The following is a 22507-nucleotide window of genomic DNA, read 5'->3' as shown; positions in this document are numbered from 1 at the left end:
ATAATTTCAAGCATTAATATTAAAAATCTTGGGGAAAAAAAGTGATATTTATATAAGTAAATTGAATAAGTTTAACAGCATCTTTTTTTTCCAATTTGCTTTCAAATTTCACAAAAAATGGATTTTAAGTGATGAAAATTTGTAGAGTTAAATAAGAGTGATACAAAAAGGGGAATTTTAAATTAAACATCGAAGTTTACAATTTCTTTATATTTTGGATTTAGATGTATTATTCTAATAATTTACAACCAGATTAGGTCAAATATTTTTACCAATCCAGGCATCCATTTTTTGTTTGTATCATCTTACTTGTTTATCCTTAATTTAGAAATACGTCCAAGTAGCAATGAAAGTAAAAATTCAGTTCAATGTGTGTGCTGTACATTGTTTTTATCGTATTTTTTCATTTAGTGTATTTTAAAATCTTGAAAAACTTGCATCAAAATATGGAGTGATATTTTCTTTTCATTGAAATCCGTGAGTACTAAAAGCATTGTGCTAATTTTAAGATTGGAATTTAATTCATTTGCAAGTATTGATAATCAGCTCAGGTTGCATCTTCGCTAGCCAAGGGTTTCTGATACGCTACTCTCCTCATAAACCCTTGGCATACGGTGAAGTCAAAAGACGGGATTGTTTTCCGTCACGTGATCTCGAATCTATCAGGTACGCACAGATTGCGTCATCGCCAGAAATAAAGACACGTGTTAAAAAAAAATTAAATCAAAGTTTTTTCAAGAATAATTAAGAAGCAATAATTGAGTTTATGTATAGAACAAATCTTAATCACATATTTAGAAGATATTGGATGACACCATGGCTATTCATAGAATGACATGTTATCTTACGCATCGTTGTTTACTTGCGTTTTTCATTTCCGAGATTAAAGAGTGAAGATGTATCCCGAACGCAAATATCGTCATTTACAAAAAACAATTGCTGATTGGTCGACCTGGGTGTACTGAAATCCAATCAGAACTCTGGAAAAAATCCTAATTTCTATGAACACCGTAGGCCAAGGGTTTATGAGGAGAGGAGCGTATCAGAAACCCTTGGCTAGCGAAGATGCTCAGGTTGAAGAAAGTAAAATTTTAAGCTTTCATAATGGCACCAGTTCTGACACTTTCCTGACAAGTAAAAAGTCTGGATATTTCAGACAGCTCTCTACCTGAATTAGTCATTTCTAACACCTACCTGAGTACTCTACACCTACCTTAATACTTTTTTAAAATTAACTATACTGTAACAAATGGTGTTGGGGGGGGGGGGGGTGCTGGACTCCCAGTAAACATTTATGTACTATTGGACAAAGGTATGTTTGGGAAAGGGAAGGCCCGGGCTCCCTCCCTGATGCTACGTGCCTGATTTTAGGATCCTTGAGCTACTGCAATTAATTTAAAAAAATTCTTTAACTATTTCAAACCATTCAGTTTAAACACCATTATATATGAGTTTTACGAGTATATGAACAATGTATTGTTAAATGTTTGCGAGAATGGTTTAGTTTGATACATTGCACTAGTATTCGTTATATCGGTCAATTTAACTGATTAAAGATCATTTTAGTGATGCTACATCAAATGTTGTTATACCCTTATAAATAGCTTTCTATATATTTATTACTAATAAAAAGTCCAACAAAAGAAATGTTTATTACATCGGTCTAACAATTTCACTGTTGACCGGCCTGCCGGTGTCATATAGTGAGACTTCCGCCATAGTGAGACTTCCCCCCGGAAGTCTGGCTATATAGTGAGTCTTCCCCCTGGGGGGAAATATGGCTATATAGTGAGACTTCCCCCCATAATGACCATAGCGAGTCTTTCCCCTTCGGTTTTCTGTTTGGATTTTAATTACATTGACATAATCAAATATTTATTGTATGCTTTAGGGACCTTTTAACTTTTATAAATTTTATGAAGTATTTTTAGGATTTGTATTTCATTTTGAAATTAAATTTGCGTGATATTAATGAAATTACATCACTATAAAATCAAATAAGAGTTTTAATGCACTTTAAATCAAATTCTGCAAAGGCACCGGATGCATGGATTGGGATTAACCCCCCCCCCCTTTTTTTTTTAATAAATTTATGACCGGAAAAATTGCATGAAAATGTGTGCATCCCCTGCTCATCACACCCATACATCAATTCATACAATTATTTTTTTTATTCGTTATCAATACATGTAAAGGAAAGGGTATACATATTATAAATATTACATCATCTCAATGTACATGCATATGTTATAATGGATATCAAACAGTTAAAACGATTTTCAAACTGTTCATGCATATAAAATAAATATATAAATACATGTATATATATGGAAGATAATTTCGTCATAAATTAACACTGTTAGAATTTTTTAAAATAATAAAACAATGTTCCGGAAACTATAATAAGAGGGGGAACTCTCGCTATGAATGGGGGAAGGCTGGCTATAAAGTGAGCCTTCCCCCGGAAGAACGGCTATATAGTGAAACTTCCGTGGGGGAAGTCTCACGATATAGCCATTCTTCCGGGGGGAAGGCTCACTATATAACCAGCCTTCCGGGGAGAAGACTCACTATATAGTGAGCCTTCCGGGGGAAGCCTCACTATGGGGGAAGTCTCACTATACGACACCGGTCCAACATAAGAATTGTTAGACCGCAACGTCACTGCTGCGTCACAAGTAATTAATAATCGTTCAATATCGGCGACACGGAAATAGCCGAAGTTAAGAGCTGTAAGAGTTGTTGCTATCAACAAGGTAAGGAAGAATGGAAGAGTGTGTTTTGTGTTAAATAGTTTTTGTGATAAAATAAAAATATAATTAATTTTGTTCTTTCTCAGCTATTTATTTATATTTACTGATTAAACCATAATGAAGTAATTGATAATATTAATAGTGTGTATTGATTAAATCTTAGGTGAGCACTGAAGGGTATAACAATTGAAAACAGTTATAGACTGGGATTCGGGCAACATATGATTTGTTGGACCTGAAGGTGAAAATGTTGCCCTTGGCCTGCGGCCTCGGGCAACATTTTCACCTTCAGGTCCAACAAATCATAATTATGTTGCCCTCATACCCAGTCAATAACTGTATAATAATTATTTGCTGTTCTAAGTATTTTTCTTTGAATAATCGGACTCTTTTATCAGTAGAGTTTTTAAAAAAAAAATTCTTCTTTTTTTTCTTTTGTATTCCTCTAAGCAGAATTTATTATTTTGAATCTTCTACGTAAGAAGAAAACATTTGCTATGGTTTTCAATCTAATTCTATGTTTTTTTTTTTTTTTTTTTTTTTTTCAAGTTATCATCGACAAATGAAAACATGGCCGGTAAGCTGGTATTGCATGCGTTTAAAACTAAACATTCATCTATGACCTTTAATGTGCCGGTGTAAAGACGAATAATGACCCCCATCGAATAATGACCGGGGGTCATTTTTCAACGACAAAAAATGACCCCCCACCCGTAGAAAAAAATCATTTTTTGTAGAAAAAGAGTCCTAGGGGTCATTATTTTATATGTGAGTCCTATAAAAAATTGACCCCCATTGAAAAATGACCCCCTCTTGTCTTCATTTGAAGTACCGGTATAAAGATGCAAATTGCAGAGGGAGAGAGGCCTACCTTCTCCATAATTTTGAATGTATGAATAAACTTTATTAAGAAATAAAGTTTTTAATATTTTTTTTCGCAATATACCTTCTTTGATATATTTCTTACAGCGAAACTAATTTTTACATTTTCTGTAACCAGAAAAAAACAAAAAGTCGTATAAAATTATTAAGAGATTCACGTAGTCTTTCCATGCTAAAATTGTGTTTGAGAAGAGATTCTTTAATTGTCAAGTAAATAAAATTTCTTTTTAATATTCCTCCTTATAGTGTTTGCTTAAAGAATGATATTCCACTTGTTTTTAGAAATCAAACAATGTAACAATTAGGTTTAAATACTCTTTAATAGGAAAAATTAATTTTTCCTACATTTCAACTTTTAGCTTGTATAAGTTTGGCAAATCCTATTTGACAATGAAAGAGGAGGAAAATTTTAAACCCCCCTCCCCCGGCCAAAAAACGAACATTACGTTAAATCAAAAAAAAATGAAAAGCAAAAATATAAATAAAACTCTATATCTTTCAATAATACTGTAAGAGGATATAGATAAAATATTGAAATGAAATTAAGCCTTCACACAAGTACTATCATATAATTTACTTCGCCATGGTCAAAGCATACTTTAAATGTTGGTGGGGGTATACTTGAAAGTATTGTGGCAAAGTAACAGTTGAAAATTAGTAGAATAGTAGATTATTCTAAGCTTATTATTAGTCCCTCCTTATAGAAAAATAAAGGTAGGGTATTTTTTTGTTGCTTTTGTTGATAATCGACTTCCTCTTAAATACGTAAGGGGTGGGGTGGGTATAACACATAAAATATGCTCTGTAAATCTATGGGCTAGTGTAAAATGCACATTCTAATGCAAAAACTATACATGTAGACATAACCTTTTGATTTAGCACACAGTATTCATTACATTTCCTAATTCTTGTTTTACTCCACCCTTTTACTCAGTTCTGAGTATATTTTTCAGAGAATTTAATAGGAAAATCAGAACAGACATTTTCATTTTTGTAACGTCTTCTTTATACTGTATCATATTATGAAAAGTTAATGGAAGACCATTTCTTTTTATGTCCCCGTAATCGAAGATTCAGGGGTATATAGTTTTATCGTGTCCGTCTGTATGTCTGTCTGTCTATCTGGCGGTTTGTTTGTCCGCAAAAACTTTAACCTTGACCATAACTTTTCATTTATTGGAGCTATGACTTTCATATTTAATATGTGTATTCCTTGTGACAAGACCTTACTTTGGGTTTCACTAAATTTGACCTTTTGACCTTGACTTTGGAGTTTGTCCCATTTTACACAAAAATGCCAAATTTTTACTTTGGCCATATCTTTTAAACGGTAGATACTAGTACTCTCATACTTCACATACGTATTTTTTAGGCATGGCATTTCATTCGATACTAAAAAACTTTTACCTTTTGACATTGACCTTTTGACCTTAACCTTGGAGATTTCCGTACTTATGAAAAAACTTTAATCTTGGCCATAACTTTTGAACGGTATGGGCTAGGGTTTTCATACTTCACATATGTAATCCTTGTTAGCCTACATTAAACCTTTCTTAAGAAACCATCAACTTTGACCCTTTGACCTTTGAGTTTGACCTACCTTTAAAAAACTTATCCTTACAGCCATTACTTTTGAACAAGTGGTGCTACGGCTTTCCTATTTTGCAATTGTATTTCTTGTGAGAAGACCCTACTTTGGGTACCGATATATTCAAATTGCATTTAAGAAAAGTTCAGTCTTCGCTTTGTTGCCATACAGGGGCATAACTGTTTCACAAACACATCTTTTTATATATAAGAGGAGTTGCGGATAAGAGATGGATACCCCAAAGCTTAACAGACGGACGGACAGACATCCCGGTCACTATATATCCTGCCGCTTTTCAAGCGGAGGATTTTATAATATATAATACTGCTGATTTTTTCTGTCAGTACGATGATTTCCACCATCGAAAAACAATGTTTACCTAACCCTTTGCTTTAGGCTCGATAAATCTTTTACTCCTTTAGATTCTGAATCATCGCATTGATCTTAAAATATAGCTACTATAATTGTATAATGTTATGAAATAACATATCATCAATTTATTCCCAATTAGCTCAGGTGAGCATTTTGGCCAATATGCTTCTTTATCTAATTTTTTTTTGCCCCCTAAAAATTTCAGCTTAATCCACAGGGAGTCATTTTTCTACGGGGGTCATTTTTCTTCACGTGGGTTCTGCAAATTTTTAGGGTGGTGATACTTTTTCTACGGGCAAAAGGGTCATCATTCGACGTCGAATAATGACCGGGGGTCATTTTCGCCGTAGAAATTATTGACCGAGGGTCATTTTTCCCTGTCGAAAAATGACCCCCCGGTCATTATTCGATGGGGTCATTATTCGTCTTTACACCGGCCCATTTATTTTTTTTTAAATATTCGAAATATCAAATAATGGATAATTAATATGACAACTATTCAGGACGTACGTATTCCCGTGATAATTTTCGATATGCAAACCAGCATTTATAGAATAATCATAAATTCGTTTACTTTATTTTACTAAAAATTTCTTGTATTCTTAGGCCGTATTAATTTTATTTTGAAATCGATAAATATCACAAACACGGGCAGTCTGGGTCTGAATTAGAAAAAAAAACCCAGTATACTCTTTTACAATAAAAAGGACTACCATAAAGTGTTTAATGCAGTTGAATCGAATACTAAGTACACGGGTTAAATCAAGTATTGACAGCTCTTCTAAAAAGAAGGTACAAAGAACCTACAACGTAAACAAAACCAAAACAATGTGGTGTTGCAGCGTTAGTTGTCTACACTCGACTGTAAAATGGGTTCTATTGTTATGTTTCTTAATTTTCTGCATCCAGTACTGGTTAAACAAAAAGGAACATTTAACAAGCGGCGACGAAGTAGCTGTTTTGGTTAAAAAATATGCAGGTAAAGTGATTCAATCAAGTCAATGACATCTTATCATGTGACGAGTACATGTACCTGTGTACATAAAGTAACTTTTTATTTTTAAGTTGATGATCAAAATTTCCATTTTGAAAGAAAGGAATGAATTAATAATTAGGGTACCCAATCTTAAATTTAAAAATAATCAAGAAACTAGCATATGAACACTACAAATATTTTTTTAAGATACTGTACTTCCTACATTGTAACTACATGTACATGTACTTTGAACAGCTTTGTACTGCAAATTGAATTTGTAGTTAAGATTGTTGACAGCAGAGGGAAAAGGTAAAGATTAAGAGAAGTGATCGATCTCAAAAATCTATAAACAATTCAAATAAGTGGAGAGGGCATATAACGGGGACCCTGGAAATTCCAGACGTGGGATCAGGGCCTAGGAGGAGTAAGCATCCCCTGTAGAGCGTTCACACTCACTGTGATCCTTATACATTGATCATGTAGAAGGAATTTTTACTCTAAGGATGGAATCATGTATATAACCAGGTCTGGTACAATCACTAGATTTAGCTACGTAGCTTGATTTACCTACATAGCTTTATTTACCTACCTGAGGTAGCTTTATTTAGCTACCAAATTGACTTATTTCTGTTAAAAAGCATATTTCACAGGGTGTGCAGAAAATGTCATTTTGATGCAGTGATCATTTTCAACTTTGAACTCATCTGAAAACAACTCATGAAAAAATCCCTCTTGGAAAAATGTCTTTTTCTGCGAAATTGCAATCAAAGTTCTGAAAGTTTTGGGGCTATGTATGACAGTTAGAACAGTTACTCCTTGAATGAAATGACAAAGAAGTCCAGTTCCGGTTAACACAATAATAGGTCAGTAATTATTCAGCACAATGTGAAGTAATCATACTCGGGCATGCCCCACCAAGAGGGCAGTTAAGCAAACAATGGAATTACATGTTTTGCTCTAAATTGTCCAAACGCAGCAATGTATAAACTATCTCTGCTTTGGATTGTTTTTTAAAGCCTCCCTAGTATAGATATCAATAGTCATTTAATTGCGACTTTTTGTCTCTTTTTAATAAAAAGAAAACTTTTGAAAACTTACCTTGAAATAGCTAAATAAAGCTACCTGAGGTAGGTAAATAAAGCTACGTAGGTAATTCTACCTACGTAGCTAAATCTAGTGATTGTACTGGACCTGATAACATTTCGTTGTCAAATTTCAGGTCTGAAACCAAAGGTAGCTTTTGAGAAGATTGGTACAGTGTTGCGAAGAATGTATCCTGGACACATCCTACCAGAGGAGGACATGCAGTGGATATTTATGAATGCTGGTGGATGGATGGGCAGCATGTGCCTGCTGCATGCTTCTTTGACTGAGTATATCTTGTTCTTTGGTACAGCTGTGGAGACGTCAGGTCACTCAGGTAGGTGTTAGAAATGACTAATTCAGGTGGAGAGCTGTCTGAAATATCCAGACTTTTTACTTGTCAGGAAAATGTCAGAACGGGTGCCATTATAAAAACTTAAAATTTTACTTTCTTCAACCTGAGCTGATTATCAATACTTGCAACTGAATTAAATTCCAATCTTAAAATTAGCACAATGCTTTTAGTACTCACGGATATCAATGAAAAGAAAATATCACTCCATATTTTGATGCAAGTTTTTCGAGATTTTAAAATACACTAAATGAAAACAAAACTTGGGGGTCTAATAAAATGTTTGCACTGGACTGTAAAATGTTTTCACTGGACTGTATATTTTATGAACAAATCATAAAAACAATGTTGTTGAGTACTCAAGGCATTCTACTGTTGATAAGCTGTGAATTCTGCATTTTCATGTAATTCAGTTCACAAGTATAAACGTATAGACAATCAACCGGAGAATACCCCTCTAGGTGGAGACAGCAAATTTCCAGTTTTCAGAATGGCACCAGTTCTGACATTTTTGTGGCATGTAAAATATTGAAATTATGAAAAAGGCCTGGAAAATGTCAGACTTAGTGGACTAGTAGAGAGCATGCATGACAATGAACAATGTCAATGCACTGACAAAAGGTACAGTCAGTGTAGAGACAATTTACAAAAATGTGTTATTCAACAGATGGTGAAAGTTTGAATCTCAATTAGAACCCAAACTCAAGGCCTCTGGCATACCATGCTCTAATCATTGGGCTTTTGAGACCCTATATATTGACTTACACACACCTATAATCCAGGTGACATATTCCCCGCTGAGTAGAATTTTTTCCCTATGAGTGAAGAAAATGCTCTAAAGCATATTTCAAGGGAATAGAGTTTTTTTATGTTATTAAGGCACCAAATGTCAAAGGTGGTAAAAAAGAAAACCAGGGGTCTTGGACTAGAACGCAGGACCTCTTTGTACTAACACATGTACCTGTACCTATCTGTCTTAACATAGTCCTACATGAATATCATGATCATCATTTTATTTTACAATGCATACTTCTGTATGTTAAAAGTTAATAGGAAATGTTTCTACATTTTATTAATTCAAATATAACCATACATAATTATGAAAAACCATAATGAACAATGTTTTCACATCAATTTCTTTCTACCTTTTCTCCTCAAATTAAAAGCTTTTTGCACAAGGTTGAGGAATTGTAACAAAAGTTAGAGTTATCTTTCTTTATATTTTGAACGCTTTTACTGATTTTTTTTTTTAATTTATATTTCATTTGATTAAAATTGATTTATTCTTAACTTTTAATACAGAAGAAAATTCCATTCATTTGTTACATATTTTTTTTATTTTAAAAATGTTCTCTTGTGGATCACTTTGTATAAATATAGGTGACATGAAATAGTAATCTGAATGGTTATGTGAAATAGTAGTTTTAAAAAAAAACAAAACAAAAAAAAGAGTTATCTACACACAAAGAATTAAAGACTTCTTCACAGTTTTTGAAGCACATTTTTATGTTTGTTCCTTGTTTAAGGCATATTATGTAACACTTTTTTAGGTCGATACTGGGCAAACATTTCCGATACCCTGATTTCGGGGTCAATGAAGCAATGGAGGGAGGGAGAGTTAGAGGCTCACGACTACAATGCTGGTTAGTTTGAAAAGAGTGCATGTTATGCTTTAATATATTTATTTCAGCAAATTATTGTAAATGCTTAATAAATTTTAACTAATATGGCTAGGTTTCAGAATATACATGATTACTTGTGAATTATGTTTTGAAAATGTATTTACATGTTATTACATGAAATTGCATGTTTAAAAAAAAGAAAAGATGATAAGTTTTAATACCTATGAAAAAATCCACCAAAAGACATTAGAACTAACATAGTACATGTACACATACCCTGTTCTTTACATAGTTTTACTTGTAATCCTAGGTGACGTTGTGCCCCACCCAATGGGAAATGTAACAGCAGTCTTCTTCACTGCTGACACCTGGATGGTTGAGTATGGCAGAGGATTTATACCATCAACACTCACATTTGCCCTCGCAGACACCTTCTTTAGCACCACAGACTTTGTGACATTGTTTTACATTTTAAGAGTGTATGCCAAAGCATTATTTTTAGAAATGAATGCCTCTATGGATGAATGGAGAGAGTATGTAAAAGAGAATTTGTAATTTGAGTGTTAACTCAGTTTACCGATAAGGGACCAAATTTGAGACATTCTTTACCTTTGAAGAAACAAACTCAGGTATGCAGATGATAAAAGCTGCATATAGTTTTTCAGTCAAGAAAATAAGGGTTGATTCTTTAAGATAATGGAACAAAAACTTTTAAGACTAGTCAAGAATATTTCTGTTCATTATAGTAAATGATATTTACACTCTGATGTTTGTTCATTCATTTTTGAATGCCCACCACCTTACATTCCATAATGCCCTGTTTTGTTAAAACATTTAATCAAACAACTTTATGTTTAAGATCAGAGTAATATAACAATTCGCTGGGATTTCAGTTGCATTCTAGGGATTAGTTAATATTAAGTTCATCATAGAGTAAATTAACCTAATTACATTATCAAGTATCTAAATGTCAGCATAATGAGAATTGTCTGTTGGAACTGTCAAATACTCATTTAATATATTTTGTTTGCAATGATGATAAACTCCTAGATTTATTTTACAGAGAGAGAGAGAAAAGGGGGAGGAGGGAGAGAGAGAATGTATCCTAGCAAAGAAATTGCAATGCTTTGTTTGACATTTATTTTCTTTAAACATTTCTTGTTTTATACTTTTGTACAAGATTTTTCGGGTAAAACACAGTAGGTTTGCTTTATGTATATAATATTTTGGCACTAAATATGTAAAGTTTTGATTGTTGTTTACATGAATTTGCTACTGAGTACACATAGTCTGTTGTGATGTGTTGAATGCAAATAAATTTGTGTGGAAGGACCCTTTTCAGCTTGTTTCAGCACTCTGTTTCTTTCTTATATTGTAATATAAATCAAATAAAAAAGAATTCCACAAATATACTGACAGCTTCTTATTGTTGTAACGTTAACACCTTAGCTATTGTCAGCTAACATTTTTTTTGTGGGGTGAGGGGGGGGGAGCATCAAGGAATGATCTAAGCATTGAAAACTTGAAGTAATGGAATATGAAGATCTGACAATTATCTTAGCTAAAATGCAGGGGAGACTTCCTTCGGAATACTAACTGTTAGTGACACTTCTCCTCTAGGACTGCTGTCACATAGTATCCGTTTTTGAAAATAGAGGTGTGTGGGTGGTCAGCTTGAAAAGTTACAAGTTAAATCTTTGACGTTTTTATCGATGGTATGAATCAAATTAAAACCTATACGTAGTGGGATACTTACTACTGAAAATTCACATGTTAGATTCTCTTTTCAAAAAGTAGAAGCTTCAATATAAAAGTGTAGACAGTCTTCCGGGAGAAATTCTCACTTTGGAAAAGTCTGCGTAACGTAGTCAAATCATTGCATGATAAAAGTTGCATCCATATTTATCTATAACTGAGATTCGATGAAGACCACACATTGCTAATATTGTCAGTAATCTTATAAAATAATGTTAAATGAGAATTATGTCAAAGGTCAATGTCCAGCGAGTCCGGACTGACTTCGAAGGTCTAGTGTAGAACTTGAATAAACCAGAAGTCTCTGTCGAGACTGAAGCTCTACTGGTTTGAACTTATAGCAAAGGAAGAGAAGAGTACTTAAGCAGCTGGGATTTGAAACTTTACAACAGCAATATATAGAACAATGATCGTTGATAAAGTTTCTTTATGTTCTTAGTGTAGTCTACTTTTGTGCCAAGTTATATTGAAATCAGACCAAAACTGTAGGAGGAGTAGCATTTTGAAACAATTTTACAGACATTTCAATTTTTAGTAACCACGGCAACACAGTTCATCAAAATTAAAATTTGATACACAGAATTATGTATCTTAGTGTATTCTACTTGTGTGCCAAGTTATATTGAAATCAGACCAAAACTGTAGGAGGAGTAGCACTTTGAAACAATTTTACAGATATTTCTATTTTTAGTAACCACGGCAACACCGTTCATCTAAATCAAAAACAGATACACAGAATTATGTATCTTAGTATATTCTACTTGTGTGCCAAGTTATACTGAAATCAGACCAAAACTGTAGGAGGAGTAGCATTTTGAAAGAATTTCAGAGAAATTTCTATTTTTAGTAACCACGGCAACACCGTTCATCGAAATCAAAAACCGATACATAGAATTATGTATCTTAGTGTATTCTACTTGTGTGCCAAGTTATACTGAAATCAGACCGAAACTGTAGGAGGAGTAGCATTTTGAAAGAATTTCACAGAAATTTCTATTTTTAGTAACCACGGCAACACCGTTCATCTAAATCAAAAACCGATACACAGATTTAAGTATCTTAGTGTATTCTACTTGTGTGCCAAGTTATACTGAAATCAGACCAAAACTGTAGGAGGAGTAGCATTTTGAAAAATTGTTTACAGACAGACGGACAGACAGACGGACAGACGGACGGACGCCGGACGCATTACTATCGCATAAGCTCTTCTGGTCTCTGACCAGTAGAGCTAAAAATGTTCATCCAGAATTACTTGCGCTGAGATTAGAGGATGTCTGCGAATCAAAAAGTTGAACCTAAATATATAGGTCACCCTAAAACACTGATTTGCTAATGACAGGATTACGGGTCTGTGCCTTTATCGTGAAATTCAGAAGATTTCACTACAAATACTTAACATTAAGGTTAACCATTTTAACCATTACAATTCATAGGCGTCGGAACCAGGGGGGGCTAGGGAGGGCTTAGCCCCCCCCCCCCCTCCACTGTTTTTGCAAATATATACAATATAGGCATTGAAAATTGGGTTTTACCTTTTTTGTTGGTTTAGCCCACCTTTCAATTAACCCACCTTTCAATTTGCTTCCGACACCCATGCAATCGTTGCAACTGATAGACAGAAAAACAGACATCGAAAATCCATAAACAGTTCCGGTTTTGTAATCCAAAAGAATATCATTTACCAAGCTTTTAGGAGACAGATTTTTAATTTCAGCATATATTTAAGATTGTTAAAAAACTTAATTGATTTATGCTTTGAATAAAATATTTTGTAAAATCTAAAGCATTAAAAGTTGTTAATCCACATTGTCCTTTCAGAACATATGCTGCCTTTTTGATGAATAATCAACACAAAAGTACTTATACTCTGGTAATCACTATCGACTGATGCATTATCTCCCTTTCGAACCGACTGACAGACAGATGGAACCAGTTATCTCCCCTTAACACACTGTTTTCTGTATTATCTCGATTCAGAGAATAGATGTTATCATATTGTCTTGTCAAATTCACCTGCCTATAAAAACGATACACAGAATGTAATATTCAGCAGTTCGATTCGGCTATTTGGCGATCGAAGGCTGACACAAATAGGTATATTGGTTTATTTTCTAATTATTCATTTCTTCAGGAAATTATTTTTAATGTTTTTATTTTAATTTGCTGTAATGAAAGTTTATTTAAAAAAAGTATTGAAAAGATCTGGTTATAAAGTATATCGTGATGTTTTGAAAATTATACAAAGGTTTTTTTAAAGGGATTCTTTAAATCCTTTTTCGGTTTGCTTTACCTAAGCAATTCAGGTGGTTCCTTTTCAACCATATTGCTCAAATATTTTGTTTTAATTCGATCAGATACTTTATAAGATATTCTAATTCTTTTCAAATTTAATATGTAATTCAAACCCTAATCCGTATGAAGGATAATTCTATGTTTGCATGTATCTGTTTATTTACTGAAATCTGTGAAACATCGATCCATATGATTCAACCTATGTTTTCTAATGATTTATCATATTATCGTATATCTTAAATATTTCATTACCAAACCGAGACCATTTATTTAAATTGTATGTATTTACAAATTTATTTACACTGCTTCTTACCAAACTATTACATGTTCTACTCTGACGTAAACAGATCATGTATATTCATTTGGCATTTCTCTTTTATATGATGGTTTTAAGACATTTGCTTATATTAGTTTTTATTTGATGTAACAAAATGCATACCTTTCTTTTCGCGTCAGTCTATCATGAAGCTCTTCATCCTTGTATGTGTGGTGGGACTGAGCTTGGGCGCCAACTACAGGCTCCAGAAAATGGAGGAAATACTGAATGATCTGACCAAACAACTGGTTACCCAGCAGTTCTATGTCGAAGAGAGGATTCGCTCTGATGGAGACTCGGGTAATGTGTAATCACATACATTTATGTAGATTGTACTCCCCCTTCGAAATGTGTCAAATAATTCTACGTCATTTCTGACATCACTAAACAAGATGAATTCATTTTATAAAGGTATCAAGCAAGTGAGACGTTTGTCATCTGGGACTGATTCTTTTAATTCGGAAACCACCAGTGCCATTCACTCGCATCCAAACTACAAAGACGTTATTGGCTTTGGAGAGGTTAATGCTGTATTGAATGGTGTTGAATTCCGAACCCGTCATAATGATTATACCCTAGAAATGCCCAGCCAGCATAAAGGGAACTATCACGCAACAGACAAAATTGCATACCCACAAGTCCCGCCTTCAGTCACAACAAAACACACAGTTCCCGAGCAGATAGCGGAAATGAAGGAGTATTTCCGGGCCTTCAGACTTCAAAACTCTACCATCAGGAACTACAAACCTTACTTCAAACCAGTCTTATGTTACCTGGAGGGGAACTGGGAGTGGGATACAAAACACCTTCATGAACCTTTCCATAGCGAGACCCACCACTTAGACGCCACTGACTACGATAACCTCGCGGACAAAGTCAGGCTGATGTCGTACACAGGTATGAAGGATCTCAATGAAGATTTAGCATTTCTGCCTAAAAAAATAATGGACATAGACACCCATGGCAAACCAAGATACGCTCAATGGACCTACAGAATTCTTTGTAGCCCAATTCACCAAGGTGTCCCACTTAAAGTTTTCAAACCAATCGACGACATTGCTTACAGAGTGACAAGAAAATACAATATGTCAACCTACAGCCGTACCGAGGAAGCCAGATTTACAGTCGCTGCATCTGCAGCTCAAGCTGAGTTTGATGAAGTTGAAGGATACGGAAAATTTGAAGACCGAGCGTATGCTAAAGGTCTATTGGACACTCTGATGCATGGCGTTCCAGGGGCAAACAATTATCGAGGAGGTCAACATGACAGTGAATTTAATCATACTGCTTTGATAGCTGGAGAAGGACGAGAGAGGGCAGAAAACACCGCACGCTACCACCGGGAGTACAAGTTACATCATGGAATGCAAGTTAGCCAGAGGGGGTTCTCCGATAGCAACCTGTGGATGGCACAAAACCACCAAAACCGAGTAGCATCGGTCATTTTAAGGTCGTGCAAGACGGTTGGAACTCTCAAGACCAATTGTACCTCAACGACAGAAAAATTCTCATATGCCATTCCTCTGGAAATTATCTATCTCAATCCTCTTGCATCCTGGAATCCATATAATCTTGACATGAAAAATGAAAGCGAGGTAACTGAAAATGGCCGTAAAGGAGATTCCCATAACGCTAATCTGGCATACAAAGGCATATCAACCCTTCACTTCTATCAAACTCCTGTTGAATTTTATGGAAATGTCCCTGGACAGGACGTTGGTGTCCTTGATGACAAAGGAGCTATTCACCGAGTTGTGGCATCTGGAATACAAACAATTTTACCTAAAATTCCCGGTGTTGGTGAAGTAAGACAAAGATGGCCGATCTATCCCCTCCATAGGGAAGGCGACAGCGTCGGAAAGGAAGCAGACGCTTTACTCGAAATGTTGAACCACATGTCTTCAATGTCGCCAATATACCAGGAACCGGCCACTCAAGGCAAACACGAGACTGTCCAACCAGATCTGCATTTCAGGCTAACCTCCTCTCACGTGAATCCAATAGACAACCATGATCATGAGTTTTTCGTTCCGGCTAGCGATTGGGAACAACTTCTGAAAAACGATGTCTGGGTTCATGTTTTGACGTCAGCAACTGAGAGTGAAAACCAAGAAAGCCACAGCCATACTCTACAGATTCGATTAGACAGACACACACACAAACCGATAATTCAAAGGTGTGATGAACTAAATGGAAAGTGCTGGGATGGACATACAGATTTTGAACAAGTTACCTTCCATCAATTTTAAGTTCCAATAAAAACATTTGACGAAAAAATAACTTTGCTTTCGGTCTTTTTCTGTGATAAGAACTTCTCAAATACTAGTATTTGATTTTTTAAAGACTTAAAAAGCTTACCTGATGATAAATTCAGAAGAACAGTGTATGGACCCTTTTTTATACATAGTTGATATGTTATCATGGTATTACTAATGTACGCTTTTAATTTACTTTCCTATGCTGATATGTTAAGGTAAAATTCATCGTAAGTACCGCTGAAGTTTGTTATTCTGGAGGAGATTTTAGAAACATACACAGTAGAAGTTTTCAAAACAACCTGTACCAGCATGCCCTTCCCCTAAAAAGTCAATTATGCACTGATCTGAAACAACCCGGATGGGCATATTGTGCTAACTTTTTTCATAAGTGTGAAAAATGTTGAGATCCTTTTTATTAGACAGACTTTTCTTTGTCCTAGCGCTAGATAGATAGCACAGGCATCTGACGTTGCTTATTTTTTTTTTAAATAAAAAAATATAACCCTGCCTAGTTATTAGGTATGGGTATATTTTTTATTAAAAGACAAATAAGTAACGTCAGGTGCCTGTTATAGATATATTTTTTTTAAATTTTGCATCTTAAGATCTGCTAGAGTTTTATGTATTTTAATTTCAATTTTGAGATGTCTTTTGAAAAAAAATTCAAAAGGGAAAAAAATGTTAAGAGGATCAATATACTAGTATATGGCACGCCAAATTCACAAAAATGAGCTAAACAGAGTTTCACAGTTGATAATTTAGGTTTATCGACTGCAAACTATAGTTTTAAAACCGTGAACTATAGTTAACAATTCGTAAACTATTGTTTTCATCTGTAAAACTATATTTAACGGTTGTTAAGTATAAGTTCACGAATGCTAAATAAATCTAATTTTATCTATGGCAAGCCAAATTCACAAAAATGAGATAAACCTAGTTTCACAATTGATAAACTAGGTTTATCGACTGTAAACTATAGTTTACAAACCGTAAACTATAGTTAACGATTCGTTAAGTATAGTTTTCATCTGTAAAACTATATTTAGCGGTTGTTAACTATAGTTTACGAATGATAATCTAAGTTTATCTGTCTGTAATAAGCGTTAACAATAGATTTTGTTGATAAACATAGATTCACGTTTGTAAACTATAGTTTACAATCGTAAACTATAGTTGAGAGTTGTTAATCATAGTTTCACAAATCGTGAAACTATATTTATCAGATCGTTAACTATAGTTAACGGTTTGTAAACTATAGTTTACAAATCGTGAAACTGTATTTATCAGATAATCTATGTTTTGCAATCGCAAATGATAGTTTTCGGTGTTAAGTATAGTTTACGGTTGTCAAACATAGATTATCGCGTTAACTATAGTTTACAGATGTGAAATATAGATTAACGTTGTTAACTATAGTTTACAGTCCGTAAACTATAGTTTACAACCGATAAACCTAGTTTATCGATTGTGAAACTATGATTTACTCTTTTTTGTGAATTTGGAGTGCCATATTTATCTGTCTGTAAAACGTTAACAATAGATTTTGTTGATAAACATAGATTCACGTCTGTAAACTATAATTTACAATCGTAAACTATAGTTAAGGGTTGTTAACCATACATGTAGTTTCAAAAATCGTGAAACTATATTTATCAGATCGTTAACTATAGTTAAGAGTTGTAAACCAAAGTTTACAAATCGTGAAACTGTATTTATCCGATACCTGTAATCTATGTTTTACAATCGCAAATGATCGTTTCCAGTTTTAAGTATAGTTTATTCTGAAACATAGACAAACGCGTTAACTATGGTTTACAGATGTAAAATATAGATTAACGTTGTTAACTATAGTTTAAAGTCCGTAACTATAGTTTACAACCGATAAACCTAGTTTATCGACTGCAAGACTATGATTAGCTCATTTTTGTGAATTTGGCGTGCCATTAATATATCATTTAATCCGTTTATGCAACAACTTGAAGGTGTCTTAATTATTTATTCCCTTTATGCAACAACTTGAAGGTGTCTTGATTTTTTAATCCGTTTATGCAACAACTTGAAGATGGGTACACGTGTACGTACATGAACTACATAACAACAAAACGATGATCATCTGGTCAGATGTACTGATACTTAATTGCACCCTCTATTATCTAATTTTATCTTTCAAATATAAAGCTAGATAAAGCTGAAATCAGGAACAAAACAAGCAATGATCTTTTGTGACAGATATCTTACGGGAATAGAGGATAACAGTTGTATTTTATGATTATTTAAACTGACGTCGAAACTAAACTATGGTCAATGGCCGAATTTTCCCTAATCTTAAAAGTATTACTAAATGAGTTATGCCTTTTTCAATTCCTCACTTTCTAAACAAAGCAATTGACACAAAAACTCAGTTTTATGTTTTATCTATCAAACATTTCTTCTGAATTCATGCATCCAGAAGTTTATCAAAATGACCCACATGTACATGTATATGGAGCCTACATTCACGAACCTTGCTGAAATGAATTTTAATCATATGATCAGCCAGGGGTCAAATTTGAGGCTGGTTGATGAATAAATTTAAATACATGATGGAGTATTTAATACGGATATGAAGAGATGAATAGGAGTCATTATGTCGAGTTTTTGCTCGCTGGAATAGCAGGATGTGGAGCATGTCTCTTCACCAACCCACTGGAGGTGGTCAAAATCCGTATGCAGTTACAGGGGGAACTTAAGGCAAGAGGACAGACTACCATTGTGTATAGGTAATCTTATCTAAACACCTGTCCTCCTATCGAAATATTCTTATCATGAAAAGAAAAACACAAAAAGCTACAGTAACTTTAAGATGAAACTCGGTAGGCGGGCGAAAAATATCCGTAATAACATTGTGATTGACATACTGTGACATTGTTCTTAGACACTGTTCTAATTGTAACAGTATCTAAGTTTGATATTTTGATGTATATATATGATATTCGATTATCAGATATTCAAGACGTTGAATATACACAATAAAAGGAGGAAATATGAAATTGTACATAATTATATATACCGTTTTCAGCTGTCTAGTTTGATATACTTTAATTCTGTATGTAGACTTACATTAGCTCAAACTTTCCCTTGAATTAAAATGATGAAGTTAACTGAAAGCACACTTTTTGATAGAAATGCTTTACACGGCCTCTTTACAATCGCCAAAAATGAGGGAATCACGGGTATTCAGAAGGGGCTTATTCCAGGGTTGTGGTACCAGATGACGATGAATGGCCTCAGACTGGGGACATTCCAAATCTTGACCAACGCTGGGCTCACGACCTCGCCGTCAGGGGAATACTCCTTCCCAAGGAACATTGCGGCTGGAGCCTTGGCTGGAGGTATAGCAACATGGGTTGGAAGCCCGTTTTATTTGGTGCGTACCGAGTATTTTTAAAAGAAATAAGAACTTGTCAACATAAAATAAAATTTACCAAAAAAGGATTTTTTTCTGATAACATGTTGATTAGATGTAATTATTTTTAAGCTTTGTTCTTGTTCACCTGATATAGCTCATCAAATAAACGATTTAAAATGTAATAAAAATAAATTAACCATTATCTTTGATAACCTTGTAGATATGTTTTTATTTTTTTCATTAGAATGCTGTTCTTTTAAGTAAGATATGTAATTTCACGGTTTCAGATACTAGTAATAATATTGAAAAATCTTCTTTTTTCGTAGTCTAGCTTATATTTGAATTATAAAAACAAACTCTAAAAAATTACTCACAAATTTGAACAAACCAAAGAAAACTAATAAAGTTAAATCACACCATACAAAAATAATTAATCTTTTCTGTTCAAAGGTAAAAACTCATCTTCAATCAAAAGCTGTTCAGGACATCGCTGTTGGATACCAGCACGCTCATGAAAGCATGACACACGGACTGCTGAGTATCTACCGCAGCTCCGGTCTGTTTGGAATGTGGCGAGGGGCATATGCTTCCGTCATAAAAGTTATGGTCGGTTCTTCAGTTCAGCTGACTACATTCTCCTTTGTTAGACAGTATATCATTGGTCTGAAAGTGAGTACAACAGGTAATGATTGTGTTACTGATTATCACGTGACAATGATCATCCCATTATCTGATCGTGTTTAAATGGCATAACATAAATTGCCCATTTTCTGTTTACAGTACTTCGATCCCGATGACGGGCGCAATGCACTAATAGCAACCTTTGCAAGTGCCGTAATGAATACCTTGTGCATGACTCCGTTTGATGTTGTGGCCACCAGAATGTACAACCAAGGTGTCTGTTCGGAAGGAAAAGGTCTAACTTATTCTGGAGTCGCTAATTGTTTTATTCAAATATTTCGGACTGAGGGCCTGTGGGGATTTTACAAGGGTTGGGGACCTCAACTGTTAAGACTGGGTCCTCAAACTATCCTTAGTTTATATTTCTGGGACAGGTTACGATACATGTATAAAAAATCATTTTCCTGAGAATCTACGTAAATCCAATTAGTATTCTGTGTATTCGATTCTGCACACATGAACATTGTAATCACCATAAAATACTGGAAGGTTCATTGCTTTTGTCATTTATGGCCATACTTGATGTATTCTAATATTCCATTTCCAGGAGGATAGTTTTCTTAATGTCAGAACTTATTATGTTTTGGGTCTGCTTGAGAAGTGACGGAGAAGCTCTCCAGAAAACAATAAATCGCTCGTTAAAATGGCATTCCTCTCAATAAACCGTGAACCCTCGATATTGCTATGTTTCTAAACCTTGTTTGGGTCTTGAATATTCAGAAAATAAATCAAAAGCTGTCGTCTTAATGTTAAATCTTATTACTCTCCAGATTCTTGAAGCTCAAACACCGCAATTAATTGATACTATTTCTCAACAACAAATAAAGTTCCTCGAAAGAGCAATATATCTTTTTATTTTCAACAATTCATAAATGGGTTTGGGTAGTTTTATAAATGTAGGTTATTTCATGAATAAATTATGTTCTCTTGTATAAATTATGATTTATTATACAATAATTTTAATAATTATAAAAACCACAAATCATCATCTTATTTTTAAACGAGTTTGCGGAGACTGTGTGTGTACATGCTTGACAACAGCCCATTGTACCCTGTAGATAGAAAACCCTCTCAAATCACATAGAATATACAAAAAATACACAGTGACAGGTGTCTTCGCGGCACGTGTCTCCACCTGATATGGCACGTGAGGACAGTTGCCTGTAGTTACACAGGCCATACCAACGTTTTCAAATATGTGGGGGGTTTTTTAGGGGGGGGGGGGGGGCTTCCCACGAAAAAAAACGAGAAGCAAAAAATAACAAAAAAACAAACAATGAAACAAACAAAACAAATAATAATGAATAAATAAAAAAAACTAACACACACAAAAAAAAAACACAAATATCTTAAACAATATTTACTATAGCAAAATACTAGTATTAAAATACTCAGACACCCTTGCCACCTCATTCGATGAATGATTTTTTTCTGACCAGTTTACATTGATTTCTTTGTAACTATACAAAGTCTTACTCATCTACATTTTGCCTTTTAATCAGTAATCGCAACTTGTTCCTTTATGATTGATTTCTATATAACTGCACTTACTCTTCTCTATTCCAGTTCACGCATTCTAGACGAGTTTACCAAGACTAATTTGATAAATCCAATTTAAAATTAATTTGCGTTCAGGGTCATGAAATATTAAATTTTATCACACAGAAAGTATACACTTCTAGGTATTTTAACTGTTCGAAGGGGGAGTTAATTCTTTTGATACAGTATGTGTACACGTTTGAAAAAATTCTATAATCAGGAAAAAATGTGGTAACCTCAGAAAATATTTAACTTTTTGTAAAATAAAAAATACATTTAAGTGGAAATTAATATGAGATATAATTTCAAAGTTTCCCTACCAGGGAAACATGGAAGAAACTACAGATTGATGGCTTCCATGTCGGGAATCTATATGGAAACAACTGAGGCATGTTTCCATGGTTTTCTATCTCGGGAATCTTACGGGAAACCACAGGTTGATTGTTTCCATGTCGGGAATCTACATGGAAACAACTGAGGCATGGTCCCACGGTTTCCTATCTTGGGAAACTTACGGGAAACCACAAGTTGATTGTTTCCATGTCGCGAATCTATGTGCTTTCCATAAAATGGAACCTATATGGAAACTACTGAGGTCACGATTCCCATATGTTTCCATCGGGTTTCCAAATTTGGGAAACCTGGCATTT

General features: G+C 34.3%; 3 protein-coding genes across 4 annotated transcripts; all 3 read left to right on the top strand.

Moving 5' to 3' along the window:
- The first annotated feature begins 6396 nt into the window (after positions 1 to 6396).
- On the top strand, positions 6397 to 11040 carry LOC134268925 (sigma non-opioid intracellular receptor 1-like). The gene is made up of 4 exons (XM_062751161.1): positions 6397 to 6574; positions 7791 to 7991; positions 9557 to 9649; positions 9939 to 11040. Exons 1-4 carry the CDS (start codon positions 6424 to 6426, stop codon positions 10181 to 10183), a joined length of 690 nt encoding a protein of 229 aa, XP_062607145.1. The 5' UTR covers positions 6397 to 6423; the 3' UTR covers positions 10184 to 11040.
- Positions 11041 to 13417: 2377 nt separating this feature from the next.
- LOC134268924 (uncharacterized) lies at positions 13418 to 16374 on the top strand. The gene is made up of 3 exons (XM_062751160.1): positions 13418 to 13477; positions 14132 to 14291; positions 14403 to 16374. Exons 2-3 carry the CDS (start codon positions 14138 to 14140, stop codon positions 16238 to 16240), a joined length of 1992 nt encoding a protein of 663 aa, XP_062607144.1. The 5' UTR covers positions 13418 to 13477; positions 14132 to 14137; the 3' UTR covers positions 16241 to 16374.
- Positions 16375 to 18807: 2433 nt separating this feature from the next.
- LOC134268923 (solute carrier family 25 member 35-like) lies at positions 18808 to 21051 on the top strand. Of its 2 annotated transcripts, none has more exons than XM_062751158.1 (4): positions 18808 to 19008; positions 19412 to 19655; positions 20088 to 20306; positions 20418 to 21051. In XM_062751158.1, exons 1-4 carry the CDS (start codon positions 18860 to 18862, stop codon positions 20724 to 20726), a joined length of 921 nt encoding a protein of 306 aa, XP_062607142.1. In that variant the 5' UTR covers positions 18808 to 18859; the 3' UTR covers positions 20727 to 21051. The 2 variants fall into 2 exon arrangements, with proteins under 2 accessions (XP_062607142.1, XP_062607143.1); XM_062751159.1 differs by having other exon boundaries at positions 20088 to 20319; positions 20418 to 20499.
- Positions 21052 to 22507: the final 1456 nt, after the last annotated feature.

This window comes from Saccostrea cucullata, unplaced genomic scaffold, assembly GCF_032062105.1.
Source record: "Saccostrea cucullata isolate Sc308-1 unplaced genomic scaffold, CSIRO_AGI_Scuc_v1 ctg9448, whole genome shotgun sequence".
Classification (NCBI taxonomy): Eukaryota; Metazoa; Mollusca; class Bivalvia; order Ostreida; family Ostreidae; genus Saccostrea; species Saccostrea cuccullata.
Note: the sequence above shows the minus strand (reverse complement) of the source record. Positions and strands in the feature narration are given on the sequence as shown.

Excerpts from the sequence above, each read along its gene's own strand:
- LOC134268925 (XM_062751161.1), top strand. The coding sequence starts at position 6,424 with ATGTGGTGTTGCAGCGTTAGTTGTCTACACTCGACTGTAAAATGGGTT. Across the intron at positions 6,575-7,790 it reads TTTGGTTAAAAAATATGCAG|GTCTGAAACCAAAGGTAGCT; the intron begins GTAAAGTGATTC and ends GTCAAATTTCAG. Across the intron at positions 7,992-9,556 it reads GGAGACGTCAGGTCACTCAG|GTCGATACTGGGCAAACATT; the intron begins GTAGGTGTTAGA and ends ACACTTTTTTAG.
- LOC134268924 (XM_062751160.1), top strand. The coding sequence starts at position 14,138 with ATGAAGCTCTTCATCCTTGTATGTGTGGTGGGACTGAGCTTGGGCGCC. Across the intron at positions 14,292-14,402 it reads TCGCTCTGATGGAGACTCGG|GTATCAAGCAAGTGAGACGT; the intron begins GTAATGTGTAAT and ends CATTTTATAAAG.
- LOC134268923 (XM_062751158.1), top strand. The coding sequence starts at position 18,860 with ATGAATAGGAGTCATTATGTCGAGTTTTTGCTCGCTGGAATAGCAGGA. Across the intron at positions 19,656-20,087 it reads TTGGAAGCCCGTTTTATTTG|GTAAAAACTCATCTTCAATC; the intron begins GTGCGTACCGAG and ends TTCTGTTCAAAG. Across the intron at positions 20,307-20,417 it reads AGTATATCATTGGTCTGAAA|TACTTCGATCCCGATGACGG; the intron begins GTGAGTACAACA and ends TTCTGTTTACAG.